Here is a 12,531-nt window from a genome sequence, read left to right on the forward strand (position 1 = left end):
GGTTATAACCCACCACCTCCCTGACCCTTGACCCCTGAACTCCTCCACCTCATCTCAAGTCCAGATATCATTGCTTCCTATCAACTCGTGTCATTGTGTATGTGCGTGGGTGGGGTGGGTTGGTTATATGTGTGTGGGTGGAGCGTCTTATGTTGTTTGTTCATCACAGTGCTGTCACCTGTGCGTTTTCTCATTCTTTCCACTGTCAGATCATCTGTTTGTGTTCTCGGTATCTTTCCACTTCTCCTGTTTGTCTCTCCATCTGCTGAGTCTTTGTTCCTCTCTTTCACACATACACGGTGTCTCTGTCTCGATGTCGCCGGCTGGCTGGCGCACGTGTGGTGTCCTGGCTGTTCTGGGACAGAGTGGAGATCTGGCAGCAGGGAGACGCCATCACGCCAAAGAGAAAAAAGACACGTCAGCTAAGAAACCAGACTGAGAGGACAGAACACAAGTTGAAACAGTAGAGAAGAGTAGAAATGAGATAAAGAAAATTTTAAACTCAAAGTGAAATCTCAAAGAAGAAGAGAGAAGGATAGAAAGGTGAGGAAAAATTCAAAGTAGAGGAAAGGAGAGAAGTGGAGCAGAGACAAGAGAAGAGACTACCGTGGACTATCGTTTCAGAGTGGACTAACGTGAAATGTGACTGACCACAGCTCACAGCTCACCAGGGCAGTCGTGGCCTAATGGATAGAGAGTTGGACTTGTAACCCGAAGGTCGTGGGTTCAAGTCTCAGGTCCAGCAGGGATTGCAGGTGGGGGAGTGAATAACCAACACTCTCTCCACCCTCAATACCATAACTGAGGTGAGACCCTTGAGCAAGGCACCGAACCCCCAACTGCTCCCAAGGCGCCACAGCAATGGCTGCCCACTGCTCCGGGTGTATGTTCACTACTGTGTGTACACTTGGATGGGTTAAATGCAGAGCACAAATTCCGGGTTTGGGTCACCATACTTGGCCACACACCACTTCCTCCCTTTCTTTCTATGTGTAGTTTAGAAGTGTAATTATTATTATTAGAAAAACAGCATTTAAAGTAGCGATGAAATGGAAGGAACTTTAGATTGTTTCTTCTGTATTATGATATATTGTGATTTCTTTTTTTCTTCTCTAATTCTGTATGGATTATTGAAAATGTATGTAGACCATGGACTTGATTTTATCCATCGGTCATTGTTAGGATTTTGATATGTGGCCATTTTACTCAAACATGAATGAAAACTTGTAGTCAGTTGTGGTTGGATGGTGTTTAAGCGGACTAAATGATTTTGAGAAGTCTGGTATACATCACCAGAGAGAAGTCTGCCGTTTCCCCAGAAAATCAAGTTTCCATCAAATTTTTGGGGACGAATCATTTACAGAATGACCTATAACATGCCAGTGTTAAATAACAACATGGAAATTGCAAGAAAAACAGCGGCAAATGTATATAGACTCTTATGATTTTTCAATCTTTAGATTAGTAAGGAGTAATGATTATTTTTCAAAGTTCTGCTCATGATTACCTAGATAACTTGCAACTAAGCACCTGAAATTATTTAAATATCTTTATATATTCGAAAGGGAGTAACAGTCTGACCTTGAATATCTTTTAAATATCTGATGCAAACATTGGCAATTCCAGTAATAATTTCATCCACAGAATCACTTGTTCTATCAACCCGATAGATAAAACCCAGGTTGCCATTACTCTTGAAGTTGCATTTAGTCAGTCAATCAGATTAAGTTTGCAAGATCGAGACAGTTTTGTGCATATTATGCATCAGACGGTCAGTGAACGGATTGTGGCGGTCCATGGTCGTGTCGCCTGAGCCTCAGACTAAGAGTGATATTGAGTCGTGTTGACAGGCCTGTTGAATTCACCCTCTCTTCTTCTCTATCGCTCTCTGAAATGTTCAGTTATGACATATCTGTCTGCTTTAAGGAGACATGCCAGAACAATCATTGCAGTGAGAATGAGACCCCGTGCCAGGGAGCCGAATGATACCAACGCTCATAGACATACTCATAGAGTCTTAAAACACTACAGCCTGACTAATACAGTCTAACTGCAGTACGCTCATGAAAGCTGACAGCATCGATTTTCACACACACCCTATCCATATCACGCACATGCATTTATTCTTGAGATGATCGTTTCGCAACACAATATTTAACAAACACAGACACCCGTGAGCAATCAGGCCCCATTCTTCCTGTGAACAGCACAATAGCGGTGCTCAGTTCCTGTCTGGATCCTTATCTAAGTTCATACATTCATATATTATGTTTGAGAACAAAAGAAAAATAGAGAAATAGAAAGACAGCCAGAGAATAACTGTGAAGAAGAGAGAAGAGGGATACTGTGCGACAGTCTTCTTGAATAATACATCAGGGTTGACTTGTCAGAGCGGTGACTTCAAAGCACAATGCACACTGAACTGAGAGAAAGGGAGAGAGAGCAACAGAAGAAAAGAGAGAGATGCGAGGATGAGGAGTGGGCTGTTAGAGAGGATGAGAATATTTGTGTGCATAAAATCTACATATGCCCCATCGACGATTTATAAACCGATCCGCCCTCCATTTCGAGGCAAACAAAATGCCCTTCTACAGTACATCTTGGTCTTCTGGTTCCTCTGTTTTTTTTACTCCTAAGCCACCTTGTCTCAATTCAGACTCTTTCTGTTTCTTTTTGTTCTGCATCTTCAGGCATCGGCCATTCAAATCTTCACAGTGTCCCACCATCCATTTGTTCGTACACCCCTCCATCCTCGTGTGTGATCTGAGAGCAGAGTCCTGAAGAAGTCAGCCTTCTCTTTTTATGAAAACAAAGAAAACAAAACAAAACAAACACAAATCGGTCATTACTAACCTTTTCAAATTCGGCAATGACTGGTTATGCTATAAAGAACCAGAAGCTGTTAGCATATGCTAATCACATTAAAGGGGATTCGCACTGACAGCGATTTGCAGCAACAGAGCAAGTTGCAGTCATAGTTGGTGAGGTTACTAGAGACCAAAATTTGCGACAATTCTGAGAAAACTTTATGCAATTCCACAGCGACTACCAGACAGTGGCGATTCACATTAGTAGGAATGCATAATGGCAATCAAACCAAGCCTAAGGTTCAATTTAATTCAAATCAAGTTTATTTGTATAGTGCATTTCATATAGTGCATATCATTTCAGAGCAGCTTTACATGAGATGTAAGTCTGTAATTTGTTTTGAGAGATGACTATGTCAAAGCAATGTCCATATGGCAGAAATGTACAGTTTTGCGACCTTAAACAGTGGGATGGATTTTAGCATGATTTAAGACTAGTTCTAGAAGTACACTAGAGCCAAACCACTTGGGGCCTTATAAGTAAGTAGCAATTATTTGTAATCGATACAGAACTTATTAGGTAGCCAGTGTAGAAACTGTAAAATTGGAGTGGTATAATCATGTTGTCTTGACCTGGTAAGAACTATAGCAGTTGCATTTTGGATTAACTGTATTGTTTATTGAAGATGCAGGACAACCACTTGGAAGTCCATTACAATAGTCCAGTCTAGAGGTCATGAATGCATGAACTACATTTTCTGCTTAAGATGTTTTGCCGGCTTAAGTTGGTTGAAGCTGGCTTAGCTAATTTCCTAGCCTAGCTAACCTGGTGTTTACCTGTTTTAGCTGAACGTAAATGCTAAAAAGTACCCTAAAGCCAATAAAATAGACCAGCCTGACATGACAAGTTATATTTATTTATTTATTGATTTTGTTTCAGTAGGGCAGTACAGCGAGTTGACGAGCTCTAACGATTAATTCACTGTCAGTGTGAATGCCACATTACACTTTACATAAGCAGCACAACATTATAGCCTTTATTGTTAATAGCTATTCAGTAGCTGTTAGCATTTAGCTATTCAACCATAACTCTTTGATTTAGCATGGCACAGGTTCGCTAAAGTAATTCTAAGGCCTCTGCTCTCGCAGTCCTCAATCCTTTAAATGTGTGTTTTGGGACATTGCTATGAGATGTGATGTAGTTTTACTCTGCCTACACAAACACATTAGGTTAGTATTTTAATGTTAAGATTACACTACACATTGCATTACTATGCATTAACTTGGTGTATTAAGCTAACAGTACAGAAACACACCTCATTCATTGCTGAAATTATATAAAGGCATGGTTCGTCAGATATGTGCCTACGTGCCAAGCTATGATGAAGGATACGGTACAAGACACATTGAAACAGTAGATGCACACACCTATTACACCAGATTCTCTGCTTTGAAGACCAAGAGCATTCTAACCCCCTCCTTCCCATCCACCACTCACTCTTCTCCTTTCTTCTGCCCACATTTCTCCCTTTTCTACTCCAAATACCTGTGCAAAACCTGGTCTCCCATCTCCCTCTCATTCACTCTTTTACCCTTTTCTACCTGGCATATTCTCCCTCTTTGTTTTGTCTTCCTCCGTTTTCCCCCTTCTCTTTCTTTCTTTTCTCCCTCTTGCAGGTCCTCCCAGTATCCGGGCCATGCGGAATATCACAGCTGTGGCCGGTCGCAACACTTTCATTAACTGTCGTGTGATTGGCTACCCCTATTACTCCATCAAGTGGTTTAAAGACGGGACAACGCCGTTGCCAGACAACCATCGTCAGGTGGTGTATGAGAACGGCACTCTGAAGTTGAGCGATGTGCAGAAGGGTGCGGATGAGGGGGCGTATCTGTGCAGCGTGCTCATCCAACCCCAGCTCTCCATTAGCCAGACTGTCTATGTCACAGTCAAAGGTTAGTTATTACTGCTAATGATTTTGGGGATGTTTATGGCCCCTTGAAAAAGCCACAAGCAGGCACAAGTCACAAGATCAACCCCAAAAAAAAGTCCCTCTACATTTGATTTGGGGCTGTTTATACACAGGTTTCTAAGCAGAAAACAAATGTGATATTTAAAATACCTAAAATTAGTGTTGATCATTTTGGATTTAGCATGAAATCCTTTTAGAAATAAAAAAATCCAAGTTAGAAATATAATCATCAAATATATGTTGTTTACTTATTTATTTATTGGTTGGTTGGTATGTCAACTACGGCATTTCAATAAAATAAATAAATTATTATTATTTTATTTTTTTTCAGAGTATACATACAATTCACACCAGTCTTGTAAATAGTTTTTACAAAAATGTGATGCATCGATATAAGTTAGTCACACTGGATTTATTGTGAAATTTTTGTAAACATTTTCTCATGAATTTAGTTTTCATCAGACATGGGTGCAGTCTTCGTGTTAAATATTGTTTGCTGGATATTTTTATGCATTGTTTAGTCACAGTGGATTTTATGGAAGCCATTTTCTGCCACTGAATAAAAAAAAAAAAAAAAGGTAATTGTGACTTTTTATCTCACAATTCTGACCTTTTTTCACAGAACTGTGAGATATAAACTCGCAATTCTGAGAACATATCAGTCATTTTTCAATCAAAACTGGACTTTAACTCGCAATTGTGAGTTTATATCACGCAATTCTGACTTTATAACTCACAATTGCAAGTGTATATCTCACAATTCTGAGAAAAAAGTGAGATTTGCGAGATATAAACTCGTAATTCTGAGAAAAACAGTCTTAATTTTGAGTTTATATCTCGCAGTTCTGACTTTATTTCTCAGAATTACGACTATATGTCTCGCAAAAAAAGTCAGAATTGCAAGTTTGTATCATGAAATTATGAGAAAAAAAGTCAGAATTGTGAGATAAAAAGTTGCAATAACCTTTTTTATTTACTTATTTTTTCAGTGGCGGAAAGGGACTTCCATAGGATTCAGTTTTAACTAGATCTAAAGCAATTAAACAATGCCTTTCATGCTAAGTCTGAAATATACATTTAACTATATCCATTTTTATTGTTTTATTTATTTCCATTTTGTAAGGTACAGTGAGCATTGAGATTGAGCATTATATGTTTATTCATATAATATTTATCATATATTTTGTTCTCATTTTAATTTTAGTTGAATTTTTTATAATTTTGTCATATTTTTGTCCTAAACACAGCAGCTTTTGTTAAATGTCTACATAGTTGGGGTTTTTTTAGATTTTTTTTTTCTCACTTTTTAGTACATCAAGTGAAACCAAATAAAAAAAATAATAAATACATAACTTTCAGTTTTAGTTAACTATAATAACCTTGGTAACTTAAGTCTTTTGTTTTTAATTGTTCATGTGCCAAACAGTTACTTAAGGCATCCACATCAAATGAGAAAATTCAACAATAGGCTTGAAGCTAATTGTTTTAGTGTGAAAATTGCAAATACTTTATTTTTTAATATCATTTAGTAACATTGGATTTGGTGTGAAGAGGCCACCCTGAGAGGATTTTTGGACTTGAGCCTAGTCAGCAGGGTATCTTGATTTTATGGAGGATTTCCAAAAACAAAACAACCCTCCATTTGAGGTTTGGCATTTCTTGAAAACATGCTGCTTTAATAATAAAAAAAAAAGATGCCCACTGTACAGTACTTAATTTTTTTAATTTCTTCTGAAAAGAAAAGCATAGTAGTTTATTTTGGCAGAGTGGGTGTGTTTTGGTAAATGAAGTGTGTCTTGCCTTCAAACAATTGTATATTTAAGCTGTAGGCGGGTGGTGAAGGTTGAGGATGGTCTTTCCCCTCCGCTGGCACAAAGACCCTGAGAGAAAGCACACCACTAATAGCCTCTGATTAACAGGATTACAGGCCTTCTGCAGCATTACAACCATTCATCAATTACCCAGTGTACTTAGCATGTGTATGTGTGTGGGGGTGTTATTTTCAGTATGTTAAATGTAAATGAATCTTCACTTGACCATGTGTGTCCATACACGGGGCTACAGCTCCTGGTACAAAGACAGCGAGGTCTAGTGTGTGCGTTTGCATGAATGCGTGTGTGTATGTGTGTACCGGTACAACAGAACACTGACTCCAGTGTGAAGTCAGTATAGTGTGCTGCTTGTCTTGTCATGTCTCTGATTTAATTAGCTGAATTTTAACGAGCCCCAGATTAAATCCCCCAGATGTCTCCGATGGAACCCCCCACCTCTGTTTCCATGGCAATGCCATTATTCCCCATGCCAATTGGGCTCTAATTAGAACAGCTATTATGGGCTGGAGGGGTGGGATGTGTGAGCGTGTATGCGCGTGTGCATTTTTGGAGGGTGACGGGGGTCAGTACAACATTGGAGATCATGAAGTGTTTGATACTGAAGATCTCTTGCTCTTTTCCTCCATCAGTTCCTCCCCTCATCCAGCCCTTTGACTTCCCTCCCACCTCCATCGGCAAGCTGATGTACATAGCTTGCGTGGTGTCCTCCGGAGACATGCCAATCCGGATCACCTGGAGGAAGGACGGGCAGGAGATTGTGTCAGGAACATCAGGAGTCACCATCGAAACCAAGGAGTTCATGAGCTCCCTTCAGATCTCAAAAGTTTCATTGGAGCACAATGGAAACTACACCTGTATTGCCAGCAATGACGCAGCAACTGTCAGTTCAGAGAGACAACTCATAGTAACAGGTGAGCAAGAGAGCGAGGGTTATATGGCAATGGAGGATGGGATTCTCAGCATGGTTTCACCAATTAGAACCGTTTCTGCACCAGATCGCACCTGAGGAACTTTTTCATAGTTCCTAGAACTACTGGCAGAAGTACCTGCTTTTTTGGCGTGTTACTAGTAATGTATGTAGTTCTAGGAACTCCGTTTGGGGGAACAAAATAAGCTCCTACTTCAGAATAGGGTCTAAAAGAGTTGTTGATGTTTGTAAATGCTGCAAATAAAACATCGCTGTTGGCCGCTTCAGAGTTCCAGCTGCTGGAGTGAATGCAACCAGGAAAACAGCCCGAAGGGGAAATTGGTTCTCTAGGAACCACCATGCTGGCTAGTTCCTAGAACTACGTGGTGAAACAGTCCCTATTTACTTAGTTTAGGGTTGGGGTTAAGATTAGGGACAGGGTTGGGACCAACAAAATGTCCTACTTGGCAAACCACTTTATTGGTATCTCCTCTTCTGAAACTGTGTATGTTCTTTGTTGTAGTTCCCCCAGGTTTTCGGGTTCAACCCAATAACCAAGATGGGATCTACGGCAAGTCAGAAGTTCTGAACTGCTCTGTGGAAGGGTACCCTCCTCCCAAAGTTGTCTGGAAGCATGCCAAAGGTAATATTTTTTGTCACTGCATTTCTGAATCATCAATCTCAAATTTTGATGAGCCACAACCAAAACTGTCTTCATCTTGATTCGGAAGGTATAGGGAACCCCCAGCAGTACCATCCAGTTCCACTGACGGGTCGCATCCAGATCTTGTCCAACGGATCTCTGCTGATCCGCCATGTTTTAGAGGAAGACCGGGGATACTACTTGTGTCAAGCCAGCAATGGAGTAGGGTCCGACATCAGCAAGAGCATGATGCTCACTGTTAAAAGTATGTAAGGCTCTCATGTACATCAACACTCTTAAAAACAAAGGTTCCAAAAAGGGGTTTTCACAGTGATGCGATAGAAGAACCATTTTTGGTTCCACAAAGAGGCTTTCAGTGAACCGTTTTTTTGTGCTTTTGTGTTTATGATTAAGGTAATAAATTAATATTGCATGACAACAAACACCAGTTTGCAACATCAAGCAGTTTAAAGAATTAGTTCCCTTTCAAAATATAATTTTTCTGATTATTTACTCACCCCCATATCATCCAGGATGTTCATGTCTTTCCTTCTTCAGTTGAAATTAAGGTTTTTGAGAAAAACATTCCAGAATTTGGAATGCAATATGTAATGAGTAAAGTCACGTATGCACATCACAGAGCTAGTGCAAGACGAGCATTTGTGGTTAAAAATTATATGCATTTTTATTTCTTTAGAAAATGGGCAATCGTTTCGCTAGATAAGACCCTTATTTCTCTGCTGGAATCATGTAGCGCCATTTAAAGCTGCACTGAAACTGCAATTTGGACCTTCAATCCATTGGTCCCTGTTAAAATTCATTATATGGAGAAAAATCCTGGAATGTTTTCCTAAAAAAAAAAAAAATATTTTCGACTGAAGAATGAAAAACATGAACATCTTGGATGACATTTGGGTGAATAAATTGAAGTGAACTAGTAATTTAACAGACTGTTTTTGTAAAGACTAAAATAACTTGAAACGACTGATCCCAAGAGCCGTGAAAATTTACAAGTTACAAATTACCGTATTGACTTTTACATTAAAAAATATATAGATTTTGACATTAATATTTTACTAAGCTCAAGTCTCAATACTTTCTAAAGTGTAAAAAAAAAAATACTGAATGAAATTCAAGATGTTAAAATGTTTTAAATATTTCGAATGAGCAATCGTTTTCAGAGTTTATATATTAGGAAATTTGAATGTCCCTTGATTCCATTCAAAATCTTAGATACAAATTTCGAGATTTTCTCACTTGTGAAGGATGCAAAAAGTACTGCTTTTGACCTAAACAAGGTTCCTTAGAAGGGTGCCTAATTTATGCCTAGACATGTTCTCTAGGTAGACAGGTTTCAGGGCATTGCTGTTGAATATCAGAAATTTCATAATAGCTAAATCTCTCACTAAACCATGACATAAAATGAAGCCATATTTTTAAATTCCAGTCACAGAAGATTTGAGGATTTCTTGGATGCGATTTGACCTGCAGCCTTTGGGATGGTTTGCGATGGTGTGTGTTTGAGGTCTTTGTTTAAGAACGGCCCTCAGATGGGCTTTCACGTCTCAGACTGATGCCTGCGGGAAGGGTTCGAGACGCTTGAGTGGACACACAACACACCACCTCCACACACACACAGCCGCACACACACACACCTGCACCTGTCACACTTTGTCACTCAAACTAATGACCCAGCTTATGATATATCAGTCACACTGAGGCAAGAAATACAAGAAGCCTTTGACTTTTTTATATAGTAGCTAGAATTGCCAGGAGTTACTGCATGCATGTGTGTGTGTGTGTGTGTGTGTGTGTGTGTGTGTGTGTGAGAGAGAGAGAGAGAGAGAGCAGCTCTCAATAAGAATACCAAACAACAGATTCAAGTGTGCTCAGCTCATTTAGATTAATAGAACATTACAACGAATCCGTAAGGCCATCTCATGACTGATCGTTAAATCGGACACACAATCTGTTCTGTCCAAATCCATATTATTGATCCTTCACATAATGTAGAGTGCAGAAAACTCCCTTACACGCAACACTGCCCTAGGCCTGAGTTACAGTCCTGACCACATTTAAACAAACCTCATCCACTGGTGTATTCATTAACACCCAGAATATTCTACCCAGTTAAATCTTAAGAAATGTTCTAAGAGATGTATTTGAAAAAAGAGAACGCATTTTATTTTATTTTACTTTATTTGTTATGTGGTTTTATTTTATATTTTCACCTCAATTTCTCATTAATGTAATGCAATTTAATTTCATTCTAATTAATGTTCTGTAATGCTAATTAAAATGATAGTATCCAGACTATATTATTTTATTAAAATAAAAATAAATACTACCAATATATGCTTATAACTGTACTTGACACGTCAAAATAAGTTATTTATTAAGAAACTGTTAGAAAAAAATATATAATTATTATCAATGGACATGAAACCTTAAATAAGAATGACCCATATAAATCACTTAGTATGATAACTACTACCATTCAATTTATTGAGAATGAGATTTTATGGCATTAGGCTGCTGACAATTTATGCAAAAATCTATGCTACAAACTTCTTGGGTTAAAATAGACTTTTTATTAATGATAATAATGATTGAATAATGATCATTAGTTTGGGGCAAAATGTAAACATAAAAAAATATATATATTGTTTTTTTTCTTCAAAAGTAATGTAGTGCTCTTGACTAAAAAAAGAAAAGAAATGCTCTTGTGTTTGTAACCTCAGGACAGTGATAGGCAGGATTGCTAAGATAAATGTACTTAAGTTATATGGTTATTCAACAAGAGATAGTAGAACGTGGTTTTAAATTTTCATGCAAAGCCTGTGGATATCATGCGGCTGTGTTTACGGCATCCTACTTTTTTTTTTTTAACAGTGGATCTGTCTCCTTTTCGCTCTCTCTCGCGCTCTTTGATTCAGTGTTGGTGTTATTGATTGAATCGTTCCTCTGTTCTGCCTCCCTCAATTCTATCCGTTTCACTCGTTGGAAGGGAGGGAATGAATAAGTGATGAAAACAAAACAGCGGAACCCTCTTCAGATCGATATTGTGTGTTTATGTGTGGCATCGCTAGAGAAGAGTTACTCAGGGGGGAATGAGCAAGCGAGAGAGTGTGAAAAAGTGATTGAGGAGTTGAAGAGAGACATGCTAAGACTCACTGCCCCATGTCACAAGAACGCCAGGTGTCGGGTTAAAGTCACACTGACCTCTGCCTCTTTTTAAATTCATTTTTTCCTTCACACATATTTACCTCCTTTCCTGCTATACCTTCTTTTTATGCAGTTCCAGCTATGATTACATCCCACCCAAACACTACCATGGCCATAAAGGGGCAGAACAAGGAGTTAAACTGTACTGCCCGGGGTGAGTACCCCATCATCATCCGCTGGGAGCGAGGTGACACCGTTATTGACCCTGACCGCAACCCTCGGTACTCCATCACTACCAATTCCAATGAGAAAAGCGATGAAGTTATCTCCACACTGAAGGTGAGATACATGTGCACACACACATGCAGTATGTTGTCAGTGAAGGAGTTCAATAAATGTTGAATAAGGCAGATGCTTGTTTCCAAACAGGTTTCCTAGTCTAATCTTTCACCTTTTTTTTAATTTCAACTTTTATTTTTGGTCTTGTGTTTTGTTTTTTTGTTTTCTCACTCTAAAATTATTTTATATTCTGACCAGAGAAGCATATTCATTCATATATATATATATATATATATATATATATACACACACATTCATTCATTCATTCATTCCTTGAATCCCATTTAGCAGCATATATTTGTTTGTCTGTTTACTCACTCTGAAATGTTTATATTCTGACCTAAGAAATGCATTGATCATTTATTTTATTGGTTATTTGTTTGTTTACATGTTTGTTTGTTTGTTTGTTTGTCTACTCTAAAATTATTTTATATTCTGACCTGAGAAGCACATTGAACATTTATTTATTTAGTGAACCCAATTTAGCTGTATTTATTTGTTTTGGTTTTATAACCTGGTCTTTATTATTATTATTATTATCTATAAATTATTTTATATTTTGGCATCCTTTATATATTGATTTGTTTGTTTGTTTATTTATTTTCAATAAATTATTATATATTTTAACCTGCAAAGCACTTTTTATATACATCATCATCATTTAGACACATTACGCTGGAATAAGAGAAGTATTTTAGCCTTGAAAAAATACTTCTCTTATTCTAGCTTAATGTGTCTTCAGCTTTAAATAATAGAATGACACTAGGTAAAGATTTCTAAACAAAGGTTCACAAGGATGAACTCATTTACACAATTGCTCCAATGGCAGAATATTAGTGAATACAAACAGCCAATCATCCAGCATTCC

General features: G+C 38.1%; 1 protein-coding gene across 5 annotated transcripts in view; it reads left to right on the forward strand.

The window, feature by feature from the left end:
• The window catches only part of LOC306851356 (cell adhesion molecule DSCAML1-like), a gene marked incomplete at both ends in the record, with an annotated part of 131,642 nt that overhangs the window by 92,647 nt on the left and 26,464 nt on the right, over nucleotides 1-12,531 (forward strand). For all 5 annotated transcript variants that reach the window (XM_079387525.1, XM_079387526.1, XM_079387527.1 and 2 more), the window contains 5 exons: nucleotides 4,485-4,760; nucleotides 7,239-7,520; nucleotides 8,040-8,159; nucleotides 8,248-8,424; nucleotides 11,458-11,663. In XM_079387525.1, the coding sequence (XP_079243651.1) occupies nucleotides 4,485-4,760; nucleotides 7,239-7,520; nucleotides 8,040-8,159; nucleotides 8,248-8,424; nucleotides 11,458-11,663 (1,061 nt within the window). The remainder of the gene's footprint in view (nucleotides 1-4,484; nucleotides 4,761-7,238; nucleotides 7,521-8,039; nucleotides 8,160-8,247; nucleotides 8,425-11,457; nucleotides 11,664-12,531) is intronic.

Source organism: Barbus barbus (genome assembly GCF_936440315.1).
Source record: "Barbus barbus genome assembly, chromosome: 31".
Classification (NCBI taxonomy): domain Eukaryota; kingdom Metazoa; phylum Chordata; class Actinopteri; order Cypriniformes; family Cyprinidae; genus Barbus; species Barbus barbus.